General features: G+C 36.8%; 1 protein-coding gene across 2 annotated transcripts; it reads right to left on the minus strand.

The window, feature by feature from the left end:
- Positions 1–342: 342 nt before the first annotated feature.
- LOC133659972 (metalloreductase STEAP4-like) lies at positions 343–20144 on the minus strand. Of its 2 annotated transcripts, XM_062062932.1 has the most exons (11): positions 19721–20144; positions 14955–15062; positions 12686–12756; positions 12522–12609; positions 9666–9944; positions 9493–9587; positions 9307–9417; positions 7625–7667; positions 7350–7514; positions 6021–6090; positions 766–913 (listed from the first exon to the last, which is right to left on the minus strand). In XM_062062932.1, exons 1-10 carry the CDS (start codon positions 19931–19933, stop codon positions 6034–6036), a joined length of 1230 nt encoding a protein of 409 aa, XP_061918916.1. In that variant the 5' UTR covers positions 19934–20144; the 3' UTR covers positions 766–913; positions 6021–6033. The 2 variants fall into 2 exon arrangements, with proteins under 2 accessions (XP_061918915.1, XP_061918916.1); XM_062062931.1 differs by lacking the exon at positions 6021–6090 and having other exon boundaries at positions 343–913; positions 19721–20139.
- Between the last annotated feature and the right edge of the window lie 3711 nt (positions 20145–23855).

Consider the following 23855-nt stretch of genomic DNA (forward strand, 5'->3'; position numbering starts at 1 on the left):
TGGAAATATATATTTTTTTATTATTATTTTTTTTACACCCAAGTAGATGCTCTAATAATTATAATTATAATATTGATGTATCAGTTTAATGATAATTATCCACCTGGGATATGGTACTGGTACTGAACTGCACCAATTTTCGGTATTTTTGTGTGTTAATAAAAGTTCATTTTCAAAGTAATATTTACAAATGAGCTGATTCTGATAAGTGTGTTGTCCAGGTTTTTTTGTATGTGTTTTAAAAAGCTAGACTCAGTTCATATTTTAATGTGTGTAAACATACCGAGTGTGTGTAAAATTCGGTCCCCGTCTGACCTTATGAGACAAATTGCTAAAGACAACCAAGGTTCAACTGTACATAATTATTTTATTATTTTACCCTTTCGAAAGCTACTGAGTAAAGAGTGACTGGTGCTACAGCTTGTAAGATACTTCTGCCCACTGTCATCACGACTGTGATCACGACAAACTAAAAGCAGCACTAGATTATGAGTTTATTAACACATGCAATATATAGTAAAATCACAATAGAAAAACAACATGTTTTTGCCACTAAAGTGCCATTTACTGGCTCTAATAAGGCACTGCCCCTAGTATAAAATATGTTTTCAATAGACACAGTAATTCCAACCAAGAACTGTAAGTGTGTTGTTCATGTTTTCTACGCCAAAAGGGTTTTTTCCTCGTCCAGGTTGGTCCTTTCCCAACCACGGCGGATGCGGGTGATGCTGCGGTCCACGCAAGGCAGAAGGAGCAACAGCTTCAGCGTCAGCACCACAGTGGGCACCAGCAGACTGAGCATGTAGCCCGCTGGAGTGTACCACTTGTACATGGAGGGGTGAAGGAACCTGTCCCAGCCGTACAGGTAGGTGTGGAGGGTGCAGAGGAGCAAAGTCACGTGACCCAACTTTGACTAGAAAACAAGGAAGTGGGATGTCACCAACACAGAAGCAGAGATATATATTTTTTTAAATTAATGGTTCAGCGGGCTACTAAGTAGGGACAGGTACCGAATCTGGTACTTTTTTGGAACCAATCGAATCCCGCTGGTTCTACCGGGCACAGATTCATGTCAAATCTATTGATGTCATGCTACTGTACCTGAGTTGCGCGTAACGGGACGCCCGGTTGCGAACTCTTCGCACTTTGGCACTTGGCGATCACTCCAGCAGCACTGAGAGCGGACCCAGCCAAACTACCCTTAGGTAATGTTGCAGTTTTTAATGCCAACAAAGATACTGACCCAAAAACGTCTCAAATGCAAGTAAAGTAAGGCTCCACTTTTCCAAAAATGTGCTAGCTTGATGCTAATATACATTAGCTTTACTATTGACATGCTACTGATTAGCATTAGTGATTTTACATGGCGATTTCAACACTTCCAAATGTGTTACTGAAAACTACAACTAAGATAGACGTCACGATCAAACAGCTGGTGCGTAATAAGTACAATAATTACAATAATAACACTTTTTTGGGCACAACGAAAGACTAAAGAGCAAAGAGTAAATAATATATAAAATAATAAATAATAAACTATACTCTACTGCAATCTAACATTTTTGACTTGCAACTGTAATTGAGACTCAGAAATGTCATAAGAACTGGACATCATAATCAGCTTATTTTTAAATGTTGCAATAAAAATGTAATTTTGTTACAAATATATAGAATATATACATATAAACAAAAGCAAGTAATATTTATATATTATATATATATTTATTATATTATATATTGACCTACTCAATGCCCTAGTGGTTAGAGTGTCCGCCCTGAGATCGGTAGGTTGTGAGTTCAAACCCCGGCCGAGTCATACCAAAGACTATAAAAATGAGACCCATTACCTCCCTGCTTGGCACTCAGCATCAAGGGTTGGAATTGGGGGTTAAATCACCAAAAATTATTCCCGGGCACGGCACCGCTGCTGCCCACTGCTCCCCTCACCTCCCAGGGGGTGAACAAGGGGATGGGTCAAATGCAGAGGACAAATTTCACCACACCTAGTGTGTGTGTGACAATCATTGGTACTTTAACTTTAACTTTAATTTCTTAACATACAAAAGTACCAAAAATTGGTACTGTTGAGTACGGTATCTATACCCAGGTAGCAGGAATTGGTACCATATTGGTTCAAATGTGAATGGTACACATATTAAGTATAATGCACTTTTTTTTTCAAGACACCCATCCATCCATCCTTTTTCTACCACTTGTCCCTTTCGGGGTTGCGGGGGGTGCTGGAGCCTATCTCAGCTGCATTCGGGCGGAAGCAAGGGTACACCCTGGACAAGTCGCCACCTCATCGCAGTATATTGTTATACAATATACTGCGATACAATATACAATATTTGATTTTGTGTCACATTTAAATACAATTCCCTTTCAATATATCATACGTGTAGCCACATGCAGATCTGCCCATAGCTAAATTGGGGCCCTAAGCAGAATGTCTCTTCGAGCTTCCCTATTACAATATTTGTTCACTCTTCAGATGCTAATGTTGCTGTTCCTTTCCGTTTGCTTCTCTGCTTCAGCAATGCTATTTTGTATTTCTTGTTGGTGAACGTTATGATGATGATGATGATGATGATGATGATGATGATGATGGAGTTGTGGTGTTGTGTCATTTCTTCATACAGCGGGATCCCAAACCCACCTCCACCCTCTTTGGTTGCAGAAAGAAAACCACCTGATGCTACTGTGTGCTGCAGCTACATCTGGGTGTCATGCGCAGCCCTGTCGCAATCACATCTTTGACGAGTGTGCTTTGCTCCATCCCATCCATTCTACACGTTATCCACTCTCTTCTTTATTTTAAGGGCCTGACCCAAAGCAATGTTTTTCTCTCTCATATCATTGTGCCATGATGCAGTGTTTTCCTCTTTCAAATCCTTAAAACAATTAAAAAAAAGAAAATACAAAGTAAAATACATTAAAGGCCTACTGAAACCCACTTCTACCGACCACGCAGTCTGATAGTTTATATATCAATGATGAAATCTTAACATTGCAACACATGCCAATACGGCCGGGTTAACTTATAAAGTGCAATTTTAAATTTCCCGCTAAACTTCCGGTTGAAAACGTCTATGTATGATGACGTTTGCGCGTGACGTCAATGGTTGAAACGGAAGTATTCGGACACATTGTATCCCAATACAAAAAGCTCTGTTTTCATTGCAAAATTCCACAGTATTCTGGACATCTGTGTTGGTGAATTTTTTGCAATTTGTTTAATGAACAATGGAGACTGCAAAGAAGAAAGCTGTAGGTGGGATCGGTGTATTAGCGGCTGGCTGCAGCAACACAACCAGGAGGACTTTGAGGAAAGCAGACGCGCTATCCGACGCTAGCCGCCGACCGCATCGATGATCGGGTGAAGTCCTTCGACGCGCCGTCGATCGCTGGAATGCAGGTAAGCACGGGTGTTGATGAGCAGATGAGGGCTGGCGTGGGTGGAGCACTAATGTTTTTATCATAGCTCTGACGAGGTCCCGTAGCTAAGTTAGCTTCAATGGCGTCGTTAGCAACAGCATTGCTAGGCTTCGACAGGCGGCACAGCATTAACCGTGTAGTTACAGGTCCAGTGTTTGGTTCGGTGTCTCCTGATAGTAGTATTGTTGATCTGCTGTCTATCCTTCCAGTCAGGGGCTAATTTATTTTGTTTCTATCTGCATTTAAGCACGATGCTATCACGTTAGCTCCGTAGCTAAAGTGCTTCACCGATGTATTGTCGTGGAGATAAAAGTCACTGTGAATGTCCGTTTTGCGTTCTCGACTCTCATTTTCAAGAGGATATAGTATCCGAGGTGGTTTAAAATACAAATCTGTGATCCACAATAGAAAAAGGAAAAAGTGTGGAATCCAATGAGCCCTTTTACCTAAGTTACGGTCAGAGCGAAAAAAGGTGCGTCCTGCACTGCACTCTAGTCCTTCACTCTCATGTTCCTCATCCACGAATCTTTCATCCTCGCTCAAATTAATGGGGTAATCGTCGCTTTCTCGGTCCGAATTGCCCTCGCTGCTGGTGTAAACAATGGGGAAATGTGAGGAGCCTTTCAACCTGTGACGTCACGCTACTTCCGGTACAGGCAAGGCTTTTTTTATCAGCGACCAAAAGTTGCGAACTTTATCGTCGATGTTCTCTACTAAATCCTTCCAGCAAAAATATGGCAATATCGCGAAATGATCAAGTATGACACATAAAATGGATCTGCTATCTCCGTTTAAATAAAAAAAAATCATTTCAGTAGGCCTTTAAAATTAATACATTGAAAATAAAATTAATTGAAATAAATAAATCGAAACCTAAATAAATAAAATCAAAAAATAAGATTTGATATATATAAATAAATAATGAATAACCTGACAGAAACATTGCATCATGGCTAAATAAATACAATATTTAGTAGATTAAGGAATAACATAGTAGATAATGGAATGAAATATAGTGTTTGATGTCCAAGCCAGTAACCAAGGGTAATGTATTCCCCGGATTTTATATTTGATGAATAACTTAACATTTAAACTGCTCTAATTTTTGCTGGAGTAAAAGTAAAGAAAGGCTGTGGAATGAGAGCATGAGCTTCATACTGTATGACCCAGTTACATTTATGAAAGATTTCCTTCTCATATAGTGGGTCTGATTATGTTTGTAATGCATTAAAGATCCAGGAAAAGGTCCACCAGGGTAAGAAAATGCAGCCAACTGCACTTTATAAATATTAGTTCTAATTAGGGCATGTGGACATGTGTTTATCAACCCTACGCCTGTAATGTAAAGTCCTCATTACTCAGCCCATTTAAAAAAAAATCTGCAGCTCATTATTGTATTATATATCCCTGATTTTCCACACCAAGCGCAATAGTGTCAGCACACAACACATTTGTAGCACACAATAGTGAAGTATTACCTGCAGGCAAACTTTTCAAGCGGATACCAAGTGTGCCTTTTTAATTATTTCAAGCACGGATGAATTTGGGGAATCATCAATCTAGTTGCAGCTAACAGTTTTTTTTTTTGTTGTTGTTTTTTTTTTTTTTAAAGGTGTGAGCCTGCGTCCAAGCTGGCTCATGTAGCGTCGCAGTAATGTGACTGAAACATCCAACAATGTGCTAGTCTGTTTTTCACATTCAGTGCCTTTGTGCAGAAAGACTGCCAACTCTGTGGGCTACAAAAGGCTGTGAAGTATTTTGCATTTCAAAATAAAATGCATGTGTTTTAGGGCAAATTGTAGCACTTTGTAGGGTAAAGAAACGGGCTTGATTTAACTTAAGTGGTTGCCTGACTTGCCTGACTGACAATCTTCTGGTCAATCAAAAATCGTTTCGGACTTTTCATACTGACGTGGTAGCACAAAGTTTGATAATAGACAAACACCCACATAGCCTTTGGAGCTGACGGCTGGAATCAAAGAGCTGTCAAGAAGACAAAACTGTCTAAAGTAAAGAATTGATTTTAAAAACCCTGGAGGCCGCCAACACAGAAACTAAAGGAATCACAGATTTAACAAAAAAAAGTTCATAAAAAGTAATAACTTGAACCGTCTGAAATACTAAAAGATATCAAAAACACTTTATTATTAAAACAGATGTCACAGATCAGTGGCAATACAATAAAACTGAAAACATGTTTAATGAATAAAAAAGAAGAGGACAATAAAAATAAAATATACCAAAAATACCATAGGGTTGTAAACTTATTTATCCCAGCCAATCGGGAAATAATTGTACAATCTTTACTGCAGTCAAACGATATTTTAAAACAAATCATATTAATCACCCTATTCCAATTTTGATTATTCACGATTAATCACAGTAAATTACCTGCTTGCATCATTTAAATTCACTCAAAAAAGACCCCAGCGTTTTGATACAAACATAATTTTGTCCGAATGGCTTACAGAAAAACATTTTTTGACGTTTTACTCGAATGCACTTCATTTATTTGCTCAAAACTTATTAACAGATTTATCTAAAGTCATTCTAATCATCTCTGCATTGATATATGCACTGACCTGATCACTGGCCCTACAACAATCTCTGCAGCCTTTCAGGTAAATATTCACAGTCAGGGTAAAGGAGCACCTGCGATCAAAATAAACTGTGTCATTAATTTACGCTAATACATGATTAATGCGATATTTTTTTTGTGATTAATCGCTTGCATAACGCTCTAATAATTCAAAAGACACAAATTGGAGGTTGTTGGTTTTTTTGTCGCACATTTGGTGATTTTTTCAAAAGATTCTTAAATAAAATATCCTGTGTTAAAATATGTCCAGTGTTTTATATTTAATATTACAATGTTACTATATTATTAATATTTCCTTCAAATTCCTTCAAATTTAAATAAAAATGTATTTATATATATTTGAATAAATAGTATAAAGAACAAGTATACACATTAAGGAATTGAATGTGGGAAACACAATTAAGATATTCAAGTGTTTTTTTTACATTAGCCCAAATGTAAAAATAAAAAAAACAATGTAATCATCAATAAAAAAAAAATGGCAACAGCGTTTGAATACTCAACTTGAATGAGGGGAAAAACAAAATAAAGGACATAAAAATAATAAATTGATCGCTTTTTCACTTATGAAAGAAATTGGAAAAAATATTATTCAAAATATATTTTTTTAAAAATAGAAAGAAAGACAACATTTAATAAATATTTAAACAAAATATTTGGTTATCTATCAAATGTGGACAAAATAATTAGTATGAAATTGAAGGGCTGTGTTTTTATTTTTATGAATATTAACATGTTTTAACAAGTTAAATATTAACTAATGTGTTTGAAGGAAATATTAATAATATAGTAACATTGTAAAATTAAATATAAATACACTAGACATATTTTAAAAATCACCAAATGTGCCAAAAAAAAAAGTAAATAATTGTAATTAGTGTCTTTTAAAGCTCTAGTTTGTGCATGAGTCAGTGTGTTTGATAAAGTGTAACTATGTTTTCATCATGAGAAAATCTTACAACTGACCTGAGCTGAAAAGCTCAGGTCATAATATAGGATTGTGTCATTACACACACACCCACACGCACACACATATACACACACACACATAAACGCACACACGCTGCCACAGACAGTTGCATAATGACAAGTCTGTTGGTGGGCTTGTGAGTGAAATAACATCTTGAATGCTTCAGTGGTAAAAATCCTGGTTCAGTTCTGACTGGCAGTGTTTAAGATAAACAGGATGCAGGGATTTTGCCCAAGGCTTGCGCAATGTGTCTACACTCAGTAAACCGGACCTTTGTATTCAGAGTCAACAAACACACACTCACACACACACACACGCACACAAACAATACTGAGTGACTACCTGTATGAAGCTGAATTCCCTCCAGCTGAGAGCGTTGCTAACTGACGGGAGAGATGTTATTCCTAGTAAGATGTACAGGCCGAACCCCAGAATGCCCACAGAGTAGTAAGAGTCAGTTCTCCAGGCCATAGTGTTGTCGAACTCTGACGTTTGGTTCTCCCTGATCTTAGTAAGACAACAGCACAAAACAGAGGTGATACAAAATCATCTGGATATATACAGGTAAATGTGTTGTCATTTTTACTTCAACGTAACGAAACGTCAATATTTCTTACCTGTGTGACAGTGAAGTCCAGAATCCTGTATCTCACATAATATCTGTAAAAGTTAGGAAGGCTAAATCATTCAACTCTGTCAAGATAATGCACAAGCGACAAGTATACATAGATTGTATTTAGACGTATTTGTTTTCTTCCTCGCACAATGAATGTGACCTCATTCAGTAACAAAAAAGTTACATGAATAAAGATCACATGATCACACTTGCAGATGAATAATTTATTTAATACTGGCCCCTTTCCAAGCTTTCATAGTGTGTTACCAATTTATAATAGGGATAAGGAAGAATGAAGAATGTGAAACAACACATTGACAGTTTTTCCAGTGAGGAAAAAAGCAAGGAATAAGAATAAAGAACCAAGTATTAAAAAATTATAAATAGAAAATAAGATTTAAATAAAAATGTATATATATATATATATATATATATATATATATATATATATATATATATATATATATATATATGCATACATACATACATACATACATATATACATGCATACATACATACATACATCCATAGTTTAGTTTAGTTATTATTTCTTCGGTCAGTGGTCATAAAAATAAACAAACAGTTTTACATAAACAAACAGTTGTACATTCATAAATTGAAAATGTTGCAGACCGAAAGGGTTTAGGCTGAAGTTAAACTCTTATTGCGCCTAACCCTATAAACAATGTCAAATACAAGATGAGCTGCCAAAAATTATGAAATTTCCTTTGCACAACATATTATAAATACACCTTTTACACAACATAAACACTGTTCAATTATATACACAGTAAAGGCATGTGAATTATCCTTGTACACGTGTTAAACCTTTGTACCAATTATATACTACATACAAACAATTATACTTCCATTATTATTTATATCCCACATGTTACTGTGTTGATTCAAAAGTGATATATTTTTTTCAAAACATACATATATATATATATATATATATATATATATATATATATATATATATATATATATATATATATATATATATATATATATATATATTTGAAAAAATAATAACGAACAAGTAAACAAAATGAATTGAATGTGGAAAAAGAATTAAGATATTCATGTGTGTTTTTACACTAGCATTAATGTAAAAATTAAAAAGAACTTAATCATCAATAAATAAAAAATGGCAACAGCGTTTAAATACTCAACTTTAATGAGGGAAAAAACAAAATAAAGAACATAAAATAATAAATTGATCATTTTTTCACTTATGAAAGAAATTAGAAAAAATACTATTCAAAATATTATTTTTTTTAAATTAAAAAATATTGGGTTGTCTATGTAATGTGGACAAAATAATTAGTATGAAATTGAAGGGCTGTTATATTAACATGTTTTAAAATGTTAAATGTTAAAGGATAAGAATAGAGTGTGAAACAAACAATAAATAAATAGCCTTTTTTAGTGATTAAAAGGAGCGATGTATACAAAGAACACAACAAAAAAATTAATTTAAAAAAAGTCTACATTTTAAAATAAGACTAAAGAAACAAAATATCGATACATACTTATATAAACACTTAAATATCATGACACCAAATCACCGTTTTGTTTTTGTTTGTTCCTCCAACAAAACAAAAAAGTTAAACGTCAATATAAAGTGGCGAAACCTTTCCAATATTTGAAGATGAAAATGTGAATCCATTTATGAAGCACCTTATTGGGATGATGAGAGTGTAGAGCACATGCAGAAAGGCCAAGGCGAGTGCCAACAGTCCCAACTGCTTCCTGCACAGCATCCATCGGTCCAGCCAATCTGGGAAGCGCCTGAAGCAGTCACACACATGCACCTGTATAATTGTTTCTAATTATAACACCCTATAGATATAATGTCTCACTCACCTGTACTTAGTTCCTCTGTACATCTGAAGGAAGGCAGCGATAACACCAGGCAGGTAACACAAGGACAACATGATGAGTGACACGATGGGAAACACCTGGAAGATACACACTTCAATTACAAGATGGTCCACATGAAAGCTACTGTACTTTGTTTTTAATGTGCAAATCTTCACCTTGTTGGCCAGGGACACCATGATTCTGAAAGAGATGTCTTTCCCTTGATCCACATAGGCGTAGACGACTTCTCTGATAAGCAGATAGAAGAAGAAGAAGGCCAAGAGGCCGACGGTGATCTGGAGGGGCAGCTTCCACTCTGGGAAGAGCTGCAGAGGAATGTCCTCCAGCTCTCTGGCTGCAGACAGAGACCCCCTGTCCAGAACTGTGAGACCCATCTTGGTGGCCACCTCTGCAACAGCCTGCTTTGCCTCTGCACTGTTCCCACACAGGTAGACCTGAAATGTTTCAATTTTAATAAATGGGTAACGCTTCATTTGAACAACTATATACAAAATTATGTTGCAAGGCACGCTGGGATGCTAGAGTAAAATAGCAAGGTTATTAATACACTGTTTGGATGTAAATAAATTAATAATAAATAAAATATCATATAATATAATACATCAGTATATATTATATACTGTATATATAATACGTACATATTACATATATGTTATATTGCTACTATATGGTACATTTTTTGTCTACTTTATACCTGCATCATCCTTTCCATCCTTACCCTTTTCATCCTTTGTAACTGAGCTACTGTGTGGAACAATTTCCCTTGTGGATCAACAAAGTTTGTCTAAGTCTAAGACTTAAGCTTTTTTGAAGATTTTTTTCTTTAACACTAAACCCTTTCTTAAAATCATTGCACACAAAACATATCCCAAATATTATCATTTTACAAAAATGAGTATTTGCTATCCATTTTTCAATCACACTGTATACAAAAAATGGATTTTATAGAAAAAGAAAACCCACACTTGATCACCAGATCAATTTCAATTGAATTTGACTGTTACATGTTTTGTTGTGTTTCTTAGCTTTTGACAATTAATTGAACAAGGAACTCAAAAATACACTAATATGACTCAGTTTGAGAAACAGTACAAACATATGGTGTTCACAAAGTATATATATGAAGCAAATGCTGAGAACTATCTGTCTGATATCATTTATCTTTAATTTATTCACTTATCATTAGTGGATAAATACTACCGTACTGTCTGATATTATTTTTCCTGAATGTATTCGCATATTACTAAATATAAATACCACCAGTGTTTGTTTTTTATTCCTAAATGTATTCATTCATTATTACTTATGATCAACCCAAAATGAATTTAGGTATTATTACTTAATAACTAATATCATATTATCTGAGTATCTTTCCCCTAAATGTATTATTGTATTAATACCTAATAAATACTACCATAATTTATCCTAAATCTATTTATTTAATATGTATTGAATATAACTACCGTAGTGTTTAATATTATCTACCATAAATTGATTCATTTATTTAATAAGTAATAATATAATGTCTGATATCATTTATCCTGAATGTATTTATTTATTAATGAATATTACCAGTCTCTGATAGTATTTAGCCTACAGTGATACATTTATTTGTACTTAATAAATACTACCATAAGGTCTAACGTCATTTATCCTGAATGTATTTTTTTTATTATTTAATGAATATCATCAGTGTCTGATATAATTTACCCTAAATGTTTCAATTTAGTATTACCTAATGAATACTACCATAATGTCTGATATATTATTATTATTTCTTAAATATTGCCAGTGTCTGATATTATTTACTAAATGTTTTCATTTATTATAACTTAACAAAACTACCATGATGTCTAGTATTATTGACACTAAATATATTCATTATTATTACTTAATAAATACTAAGTACTAAATACTAAATAGTATGTCTGATATCATACATCCTGAATTCAATAATGTATTAATATCTAATGAAGACCACAGTGTCTAAATATGTACCCTGATTCTTATTTGTTATCTATTAAGGTAATAGTTATGATATATTCTGTATTATTTTATTTCTTAATTACTATGTTTATATTAGTTTGGATACTATAGATTGTATTAGAGAAAGTAAGTAATGCATCTTATATTGTATTTTTAGTCACTCAGTGATGTCCTGTTTTGTATTCCTGTATTTATTCCTAACATTCTAAACATTATAATTATCAGTCTCGAAACAATTCCTGTTATTTATTTAATTGATCAAAACTGAGGAATATTGTTTTTGTAAATGCAGATTTTTGATACAGCCCTTTTATCGGATCTCATTAGGCATTGGTGTGCTTGCCAGTGTGTAATATTCTGTGATTTAATTATGAAAATGTATTTTCGTCTCTTGGGAGTACATACAATTAAAATACTTGACAAATGTTCAAGGAGGAAATTGTTCTTATTTTGTTGAAGAAAGCCAATAAATTAACGACAATTGGTCAACGGTGTTCCAAATATACCAACACACACACACACACAAACACACACATATGTGCTTTCACAGTCCTCTGGGAAAGTTCAAACGATTAGACTAAAACAACAAATACCAACATATGCTGCCATTTCGTAGTACAGAGCGAGAAAGCGAAACCTGGTCTTGGACGGTCAGATCTAAGAGTGACTTTGAGTTAATTGATTCAAGGATACATCAGACGTGGCTCTCGCAGCAAAGACTCCTCAGATTTGGCCGCTGTCGCGTGGAATTGGTTTGATCCAAACTTCAAAACAAGTTAATAATACAATTTGGACTGAGATTCTTTCCAGTTCGACACAGACCATTATTTTTAACTTGTTGGTCAGCACCCCCCCCTCTGCGTGAACACATCACAGACTTGCCAAAGGCTTTTCACTCCGCTGTGACCGTGGAATATTATTGGATTAAAATCCGATAAATTGCGTTAACTCAATTTGGTTACCATTCTATCATGGCGGAGGAAAATAATGATAAGCACTTTTCCCAAGCAGAGAGTGGCTTGTACCTGTCTACTGGCATCCGAGGGTCCATTCTGCAGAGTCCAGGCAGACAAGGTGTTAAAGCCTTTCACCACTTGACATCCAGGAAGCAGTCTGGAAAGCAAACATTGCTGGCCATCCAAACATAAGACGGCCTTGTGTTAAAGCTGCATGCTTCAGCGGCGCTCACCTCTGCAGATATGCAGCGTTGGCCTCCGGGTACAGATTCTTCTCAGGGTTGTTGCTGACATCCACCAGCACCTTTGGGCCAAGAGTAGGGTGGAAAATAAGCAAATAAAAAGAGCTACAATTCATAAAATATGACACAACCTTAGGAAAGAAAAGGCACGTGTAGTCGCAAATGTAAGTTTGTACCCTTCTAGTTAATAGGTTGCTATTTGTTACATTGGCGGACATCACTTACACAATTTAACATGTCCGAAAAAGAAGTAGGCAGAAGCAGAGCCTATTTAGTCTTACTCAATGACCCTGTTTTAGTTGGCATACGTCCACTCTTACACTTCAATGTACGCTAGGTACACCAAGCCAATTGAACTCGCAGCCCACGGGTCACATCAGCACCCAAATAGGCTTGATGAAACCCTTCAAACTAAGGTTGCTCATGTGTGCAGTACTCCCGCCACCCCACAGGGGGCAACAGCAAGGCATACATGTCACAATGAAGCAGCAGTGGTGTGAGTAGAGGAAGACTATTTATTAAAACCAAAAAACGGCACTATCATCCCTGAAAAAAATCTTCGATAAATCGCGAAAATCTGACTTTTAACAGCGAGTGGACAAAAGGTACGAATGTTTTGCAGTCATTGTTTCCTGTCGGACCGTTTACGCGATGGACACACTGTTCCTGACAAGCAGCAACAACAGAGAAATCCACATGTTAGCTTCATCACAAACCTTGGTCAAATCTTTGTAAGTAGATATTGTGCATTAAGATATTTAGTTTGTTTTGTATTGAAATTGCTGACTTGTGATGTCTTTTGTATTAGTGGTCGTGTTGTTGTTTCTTGACTGAGTAACTCTCGGCAAGAAAAGCTTGTTTAATACATTTAGCGCTAAATTTGACCAGTAGAGGGCTGTCGATGTCGTTTAATTTCTATATGTGTAAACATCTGTCATTTATTGTGTGAATGTATTAACGCTTAACCTATGACCTTCTCCCTGTGAGGCACAAGCGTTACCCACTGATCCAGCCTGTTGCCTAGATTCACTATACAGAGTGAAATATTTCAAGAATGTATTTCCTAATTATTTTGAGAGAAAGTTAAAGTTAAAGTACCACTGATAGTCACATACACACTAGGTGGTGTGGTGAAATTATTGTTCCACCCCCTGGGAGGTGAAGGGAGCATTTTTGTAATTTAATTCATTAATTCAACCCCCAATGCCAACCCTTGATGCTGAGTGGGAGGTAATGGGTCCCATTTTTATAGTCTTTGCTATGACTCGGCCGGGGTTTGAACTCACGACCTACCGATCTCAGGGCAGACACTCTAACCACAAGGCCACTGAGCAGGTTTACAATTTCATTTCACTTTCGGCTTTTCCCTGTCAGGAGTCAATAGCATAAATGGTTTACCTGACGCATCCCTGGCTGTGAATCACACCTATGCCCTTTGCCATACAGTTACACCACCAAGCATTCATTATAGCTTACAGCCAATGAAAAGCCCAAATTCAATATATCATAAAATGTGAAAGATTGTCAAATAATTTAATGGTGTAAATGACTGGTGTGCCCTCCAACCAGGAAATAAGCAACAACACTCCTGAGCCTTTCCATGGTCTTTCAGACCTCCTGAAATGTAGTCATTTCTACTCTATATTCATTTCTTGAGACGCAGCTGTCAATATCATATAACAGGGTCGATACCCAGCTCACATGCTGTGTAGGCCTCTTTTGTGTGAAGAAGCGCATGTAAAATGTAAATTTATGAATGAAAAGGCATTTCATACGACATTTAAACGCAAATGTATTTGTAGCTGTTTACTGCTCCATCATTGATAACAATATACAGTAGGGAAGAAATGCATATGGCCCCACTCCTGGGTGGATTTCGCGTGACAGGAAAGTTAATCATTTTGCAATGCAGCCTGCTGAAAATAATGGAATGTGCCACTGTGTACAAACTTGGAATTGCCACAAAACATATTTAAAGATATTCAACACTCTACTGGGTAGTGCACCCCCCCCCCCCACCCTCCCTCCCTCCATGGTTATATTGTTATTTTGCACACAAAAAAATCTTTGTTTAAAAATGTGTCTACCATAATTTGTTTCTAGTACAAAACATGCATCAAATTAAATGTAGTTTGATTTAAGAATGTATAAAAATGGTTTCACATGAATAAAAAAGTGTGAACATATTTGTTCTGCCTTGGACCCAAATTTATTCGGGGGCAACCCTGCATATGTAAAAGCAAAAAAACATAAAAAATACCTTTCCCTCCAGTTGTGAGGTGAGCGTCTCCATGAAGTCATAATGTTCTCTGTGTACGCACACAAAGATCAGACTGGCCAATTGGGCTGCGTCAGCATGACTGAACGCCTAAATGACACACACAGAACTTAATATTAGCACACACACGTGCTCACTGCATTGGAAACAATGACAAACTATAACCACGATAAGAACAAACAAAGAAAAAAACAACATCATCATCCTGACACAGGTTTATTGTTGTGCTTGCAAATGGATACACACTATATAACATTAAAATATAAATATGAACAAATTATTTGGTCATAAAAAGAGGCTTTTTTTACAAAGTAGTATTAGTTTAACACTAAATAGAAAAACAATTATATTACAAAAACATCATGTATATTGTGTTGTGTTACATGAATATCACCTTAACAAAAGTTTAAGTTTCTGCTAATAATTTGTTTTCCTATCAGTATGACTTTTTATTATTTTTATTATCTGAAGTGATTTTCTTGCCAGTGTTATGTGTCTATAGGCCGCGGAACTCCTCCGAGCATGTAAGCCACGCCCACTCACGTAACAGGTCGCAAAGGCAAGTAATTTTATTCAGGCCTAACAACAAAATTTGTAAAAATTATTTTGTAACTACGAAAAAATATAGACACTCATTTTTCAACGAGGAATGGTAACTTATGCTAGCCCGTGCTGTTCTTTTAAATACAGTCGTCCCTTGTTTATTCAAGATTCAAGATTCAAGATGCTTTATTATTGTCCATTCTTTAACATGTACAAGACATATAGGAACTGAAATTTCATTTTCGGCACAATCCCACTAAGAGCAGACATACGTTACAGGGGGACAAGACGGGACCGGCAACGGATCAGCCACTTACAGCGCTCCTTGAAAAAGGTGGGAAAAAGGTGATATTGGGAAAGGGGGGCAAGAGTAAAAAAATATTAGTCTAAGGCTGGACCCTCGGGAGGGGTCCAGACTGAGTCCAAGGAAAAAACCTCACATAGCATAGCACACATAAACATGATACATATAATCACAACAACTCACAACAGAGGGGGGCGGGGGGGATTTGGGGCCCTGGAGGCCGGCCTGCTGCTATAAAGCGCTACTAGCCGTCCATAACCCGGAAGAGGAATTAAGCAGTGGTGAAGGCGTTGATTGGGGGAGGGGCGGGTGCATGCATGTATGCCCAATTAACTTGGGTGAGATGTTGAAATGTTTTTGTGGACTGGGGCCGATCTCAAATTTCGACACCGGGTGTTATTGAAAAAAAGGAAGGTCAAAAACGTCCATCATTGAGGAGTCCTCGGGGGAGTTTTTCAGAACAGCCTGTTCCTGTGTCAAGGCCATTCGAGGGAGTCAAATCGTAGATTAGGATGTTGTTTTTCTTCGAGCAGTCAAAACAATGACTTGCCTGCTCTATGTGTCCGTGCTGGTTCTCTCAAATTCAATTTAATTCTCCTTCTCAGCAAGATCCATTTTGCGATTCATATCAGAAATCGCCACAGTCTGTGTTCCCACAGCCCGGCCCATTCCTTCCATTGCGACGAACAGCCGTTGGGCTCCTTGAGTGGCTGCCATTGTCTTCCGAATTTGACGATACACCAGAGCAATGCCCAGCCCAATCAGCAGGTGCCCCGCGATCACGGTTCCAAATAGGTAGATGTCTTCCTCGTCCTCTATGGAAAGGACTGAGAGGCACATGATTCTCCATTTATCCCAGGAGTCTCTCACGTAATCCGCAGCAATGGTTCCATCAGGGCAGCCAGGCTCCCCCGAACCTCTTTTCCTTGTCGAAAAGGCTTTGTCAATTGCGTCGAGAGTCCAGCTGATCATATCCATGTTTGATGTTTAGATTTGAAGACAGCGCAAAGAAAGAGGCTTCAAAAAAGTTCAGACAAGACAAAACGAAGAAAGCAAGCAGGGAAGGAGGGAGCGGAGAAAAATGCGACCGCCCTCAACAAGAGGACAGACAATTAACTCGGTTAATTGACTCCGGACATTTCCACGAAATAGGAATTATTAATTAGAATTCAAATACTTTCATAGCGAGAGCATAAAAACATGTTTACTACCTTCTAAATAAATTTTTCAACATTATGAGAACACTTTAAGACATAAAATAACACCCTTTAGTCATCTTTACACTCTCTAAATCCAATACAGTAATGCTGGCTGAGGCTGAGCCAATCAGTGGCCACAATACTGAACAGCATGCTCTGATTGGTTTGGTCTCTTCTATTAGCCAATACTACTGTAGTATTAACATTATTAGTTTATTTGGGCATTTCTATGCTTGAAAATGCTTAATTTAGTACCGACACATTTCTGACGGTGGCTGAGAGGATGGCTCTGGACAAAATACTGTCCACCATGGACAATACCCACCACCCCACTACACACCACATTCACCAGGCAGACTACTGTCACAATTGTGCTCCACGATCAGGCTCAAGAACCCTTTAGTCCCCCTGGCCATAAGACTGTATAACACCTCACAGTAACGTCAGGGGAAAAGCACACAGTGACTCATTTTCTCAATTTTCTTTTTTCTTCTTTTTCTACTCACTTCTAAACTGCACTGCTGTCCTAAGAGTCAGTCTCTAGTTGGTTACTTTAATGTGTACTTCTTGTTGTCTGGACACTTATTCCTTTACCCTTGCACCGAATTGCACATATTTTCTGTAGCCTGTGTACATTTATTTCCATGTCTACATTGAATTGCACGAATCTAATTTGTAATTTAATTATGTCTTGTATACTGCTTCTAGAAGCCTTGAATTTCCTTCAGGATCAATAAAGCATCTATCTTTCTATCCATCTATCTAAAAAAAGATATGTTTTTCTTAATTTACGATGCAGTGAAGCGGCAAATATTTAAAGTGTGGTGTAGTGAGGGATCAATATATTTGTTGTTAAATGTCATTTTGAGTTTTTAATTATTTTTTTTATTATTATTTTAATTTCCTTTCATTTTGGATTTTCTCTAGTTCATGTACGCTTCTCCCAATGGACGTGTGAATGTGTGTGTGAGTGGGGGGGAATTGTTTTGTTTTGTTTGGTTTTATTTGCTTTGTCTTGTTTGTTTTATTTTTCCTCTGTTATATGTTTTGGCTGGTGTTATTTTTGGAAAATAATTAGGGATGTCCGATAATGGCTTTTTGCCGATATCCGATATTCCGATATTGTCCAACTCTTTAATTATCGATACCGATATCAACCGATACCGATATCAACCGATACCGATATATACAGTCGTGGAATTAATACATTATTATGCCTAATTTCGACAACCAGGTATGGTGAATATAAGGTCCTTTTTTTTTTAATTAATAAAATAAAATAAAATAAATAAATTAAAAACATTTTCTTGAATAAAAAAGAAAGTAAAACAATATAAAAACAGTTACATAGAAACTAGTAATTAATGAAAATGAGTAAAATTAACTGTTAAAGGTGAGTACTATTAGTGGACCACATTCATGTGTGCTTACGGACTGTATCCCTTGCAGACTGTATTGATATGTATTGATATATAATGTAGGAACCAGAATATTAATAACAGAAAGAAACAACCCTTTTGTGTGAATGAGTGTAAATGGGGGAAGGAGGTGTTTTTGGGTTGGTGCACTAATTGTAAGTGTATCTTGTGTTTTTTTATGTTGATTTAATAAAAAAATTAAAAAACGATACCGATAATAAAAAAAACGATACCGATAATTTCCGATATTACATTTTAAAGCATTTATCGGCCGATAATATCGGACATCTAAAAAATAATTCATAAAAATATAAATAATACACACAAAAGTATAATTTTGAGCCAGTGGGATGGACTAGCTTTAATCCATTGCAATTACCTTTAATACTTTTAAAAATTATTGTATCACTTAGTCCTTGTAATAGTTCTACTTTTTACTCATAATGATTGTAGCGGTAAAGTCCTAAACTGTTACTGCTACTGGTTGCCCAATATAAATGAAGCGAGTTTCGACGTGTGCAGCCAGCTAATAATAGATGTCCACAATTATGTCCACGTTTAACAAAAATGTTTATCAACATACAGTCACGAAAATAAAACTCACTTTGTAATAAAACGGAAAATAAAAGGGAGCAAACAAATAATAGCTCAGCACAGTCAAAAACTGTTGCGCCTCCACTCAGCAACACCTGAGCATGATCAAAGCCCTTCCCCAAGTAAACTTTCACTTGGCTTTGAGCCAACCCCTAAGTGACATCATGAATTTGACAGAAAGAGTATATGGCTCTAACAATGACTTTGTTCCAATTGTTCCCCTTTTTAGTGTGACCCTTATAAATATAAGATTTATTTGTTATTAGCATATTAATTTGTGTCTTTTGTTAAACAACAAAAGCATGACTATTAAGTTAAAGTACAGAAATTATTCTCTTGACTATAATAAAGATATGACAATATGAGAACGTATGAATTAATACAATAAACACACCAAAAAAGATCTACACAAGGAAAATGAAAGCACACAACTTAATTTGAGAATTAAATTGGTTGCATTTGTATCATATTAGGATGTTAATGCTGCAGGATGTTTGCTTTAACAACTTCAGAGCGTTTCGAGTGAATTTCGAGTGTCTTTCTAAAATGTCACAGGATTTTTGCAACGTTGCTCAACAGCAAATGACCAAGATAGAAAGGGTGAAAACAAATTGCTCTTGAAGCAGAATTTAATTTTTATTTTTTTTACAGCATACACTGCCAACACGCTAGTGCGCGTGTGTGGGTTACCTGAGCTCCTTCAGGCAACGGGCCGCAGCTGCGAGGTCTGCGGCTGCCGTACACCACCTTGTAGTCCGTCTGCAGCAGGCGCTGACCTAGGGAGCGTCCCAGGTCTCCTGTCCCAAAAATGCATACCGGCTCCTGCTCCGAGGTCGCCATGACTGCTGCTCCTCCTCCCAGAGGACGCAGTGACACGCTCTCTGGCTTCACCTCTTTTGACATAGAAAGTCTGACGGACACAGTAAACGATATCTACCGATGCTTAAGTCTGGAAAAAGTTTGGATTCGGTGCAACAGAATTCATCTGAGAAAAAACTTCTGCGACCGTGTGTCTCCCATGTGCTCGACCAAGTTGACCCGCAATATTGCCAGTGGAGTTTATGTGTTTGCCTTTGCTCCCTCCCATTTTAGGATGGGCTTCGGGTGAAGTCTTTCCCAATTGGGAAACTCCATGGCAAATGTGTGCGTGTGTCTACTGAACAAAAAAAAAACTGAGACACCAGCAGGTCGTCTTGCCTTATCTGAAAAAACAACATAATTTCCTCACAGTTGCGTAATCCCCGCATTTCGGGGAAATAAAAGCATTTCCCACTCGAAAGACTCAGCCAAGCACAACGTGAGTGTTTTGCCAATCACAACAGGAACTCATCTTGAACATTAGCCAACATGGTGTAATATGTAAACAACCCCCTCCTCTCCTGGACTGAGCAACCCCTCTCAGCAAACGCCTGATGACTTTAACACGTGTGCAACAAGTCAGGTTTGGTAGAAGGGGCAAGCAAACTTTCACGACTGGTCTCCGACTAATTCAGGGGTGTCAAACTCATTTTAGTTCAGGGGCCGCATAGAGGAAAATCTCTTCCCACATGGGCCCGACGGGTAAAATCATGGCATAATAACTTAAAAATACAACTACGACAACTTCAGATTGTTTTCTTTGTTTTATTTTGGCCCCAAAATGAACAAGGACACTCTGAAAAAGTACATATCACAAATAATCCTCTTGACAAAACACTTCAAGTTAGTAAAAAATTTGAGGGAAAAAAAATTGTGCAGTTTCCAAAACACCATTAAGGCCATGTCTACACTAAGTCGTTTAACCCCTTAAAGCAGGCCTGGGCAATTATTTTGCCTCGGGGGGCCACATTTAGAGAAAAAAATGTGCTTGGGGGCCGGTATATCTATTTTTAGGAACACTAATACAAAACCTCACAATAATGTCAGATTGAATGCTAAAAACATTATGACAGACCGCCTTAAAAAACGGAATGGGACTAAATGGGACATCCAGAATGTACATGAAAATAAAGAATGTGGGATTTACAATATTAACTATGAACGATAAAACACTGAATATTGACAACATATGAACGTCACACCCCCTCTCTATGGACATATTTTACAATCAAGCAAAACAATGCAACAAAAATGCAACAAACACAAAGAAATATGAATGCAACCTCACCTACAATCTGATGTATCACTAAGCTTTAGAACTTTGTTGTAAAAATCTGCAGTGAAAACATCACTGCAGATCATAATGGCAGCTACAGTTTACATCTTAAAGATCTAAAATAATTTTTGGGGAATGTCCAGCGGGCCGGATTGAAAAGCTTAACGGGCCGCATGTGGCATGTGTAATTTTTTAGCCTAAGCCCCGTTTCAGCCACACTAAACTATCGTTTAAGGTGCCCCTCCTCGGACAAATTTTTACGCGGGTAAGTGCGCCATGTATTTCTTGAATCTCCGGCACTTAGCTCTGTATGGACTCATTGATCGTTTACAAATTGAGTTCGGAGAGGAAGTGACGCCAGAAAAACCGTGCCCCACACAGGAAGTGAGGTAAGAAAGAACGTGCCACAGCCAGTTTCATAATAAAGCGGTTTCGTAACTCGATGCTAACCACTTTAAATATGAAGGCGAGTCATCCAGACATGCCCGTGTTTCTCCTTCTTCTACATGTACAGACGCTTGTGGAAATCACACATGAATACCTTAAGAGAAAGCGATTGCAGCTATTTCGGATACAACACTTCTTAGACGGCAAGAGAACTTTCGAATGTCCAGGTCAGCTGTGATGCTACCTAGCGAAAAACTTTGTCCATTTGTCGAAGGACAGTCAACGAGAATGAGGGCTGCTGTGGATATAAAAGGTAGTGTGTGCTTTGTATTACCTGGCCGTCGAGGGAAGACTAACTACAGAAAACGGCTAATGTTTTTGGACTGGCAAAGCGGACAGTATCAGTTATTGTCTGCCATGTATGTCGCGGACTCAACGTCTAGGTCCAGAGTATATAAAGTCACCAAAAAGGAATGGACAATGAAGGTGAAGGCAAAAGAGTGAGTATTTTATTTATTTTATTTTATTTTAAATAAGCAGCAAGTACAGTACAGTTAGTAGAACAACTGTGTTTTCATTACTGTGTACTGTACTATATATATATATATATATATATATATATATATATATATATATATATATATATATATATATATATATATATATATATATATATATATATATATATATATGTATATATATATATATATATATATATAAGAAATACTTTAATTTCAGTGAATTCTAGCTATAAATATACTCCTCCCCTCTTAACCACACACCCCGGCACCGCCCCCCCTAAACCCGCCCCCCGCCCCCTAATCTTTCGAATTGTGTTTTAACAAACCAATTAAACTTTAAGTCATAGCCCATCTTTGATTGTACAAAAACAAAATAAAGCATGAATAAAAACGCTTCTATGTATCAACTACCTCATTTGTCATTTCCATTGTTGACTTTCTTTAAATTTGCACAGAAGAAAATCATTTTCACAGAACTATATCAATGTGCAGTGTCTCATGCAGCATTTTAAGTGAGTTACCAATTGTTTATTTTACTCCTGTTTGTTTTACGTTGGGTCGAGGGGGAGGAGTCGCAGTCCCGTTTTACCGTGTACCTCTTGCTTGGTATACTTGCTCGCCCCAATATAAACTATTTGCCTAACAGAATTGCTATTGTGACATCCAATGGACACATTTAGAACAGCAGATTCTTTAAGTTAAAAATGCAGCTAAATTTTACACTAGGCAAACTCATCTCGCAGTCCGGATTGAACCTGTTCCCGGGCCTGATCCAGCCCGCAGGCCGCATGTTTGACATCCCTGGACTAATTGATACAATGTGCAAGCAAGCCCGTCAATTTGTAGGTTAATCTGCACCCTCGTGCATGTTCCTATATGTGATTAATATGCAGTCTCCAAGCTGAAAATGGCCTTTTATTTTCCCCAGCGGTCCCAAATGCTGCTGTGTTCTGGAGTTGAGGTGAAACCCTGACCTTGTGACCTGTCCTGCTCTGTAATTACTCCCTCCGCTCTGCTGCGTCTTTAGCAAGGTCCACAGGAATGTGACTCTGATATAGCGGTGGTGGGTCGGGGGGGAGTGAAATTTATTCCTGATGTGCTGTAATTAGCCCAGGACCTAAAGAGCAATTAACTGGCTATTAAGCAAGTCCACTTTATTTATGTAGCACATTACATGCATAAAGTCCATTTTGTGTTATTTATATGAATACAACAGAAACAAGGGGGAATTTAAGAATAAATAATAATAACAGGAGGTAGTAAAAAATCTTAATGGGATAATAAACACCTTGTCCTGATAAATGAGACATCATTTCAAATACGAATACAGCAAAACCTCAGTTTGCGTTAGTAATCTGTTCCAAAAGGTTGTGTTACAGTTGTACAGGGGAAGAAGACGGCACAGACAACAGGGACATCGTTTAACTCTGTTTAATTTTATATATATATATATATATATATATATATATATATATATATATATATATATATATATATATATATATATATATATATATATATATATATATATATATATATATATATATATAAATAAGAAAATAATATTATAAACAAGGGAATGTAGTGTGACGAAACCAAAAGTGTATGGTGTGTGACTATGTGTAGGAATTAACTGTTGAGTGTTACCGGGAGTGTTGAGCGAGAGGCGGTCCGTGAGCAGACGTAAGGGTCGAGGGGAGGAGAGAGGCGTCAAAGTCCATGTCCAGGTGGAAGAGGCAGCCAGGGAAGCAGAGGGAATACGGGGAGATGAGACACACCGCTT

This window comes from Entelurus aequoreus, linkage group LG11, assembly GCF_033978785.1.
Source record: "Entelurus aequoreus isolate RoL-2023_Sb linkage group LG11, RoL_Eaeq_v1.1, whole genome shotgun sequence".
NCBI classification, from domain to species: Eukaryota; Metazoa; Chordata; class Actinopteri; order Syngnathiformes; family Syngnathidae; genus Entelurus; species Entelurus aequoreus.

Bases quoted from the DNA above. Each gene is read 5' to 3' on its own strand.
- LOC133659972 (XM_062062931.1), bottom strand. From the start codon at position 19,933: ATGTCAAAAGAGGTGAAGCCAGAGAGCGTGTCACTGCGTCCTCTGGGA. The intron at 9,588-9,665 runs GTGAAGATTTGC...TGTATCTTCCAG, and splicing joins TGGTGTCCCTGGCCAACAAG to GTGTTTCCCATCGTGTCACT. The intron at 7,515-7,624 runs GTAAGAAATATT...TGTCTTACTAAG, and splicing joins TGGACTTCACTGTCACACAG to ATCAGGGAGAACCAAACGTC.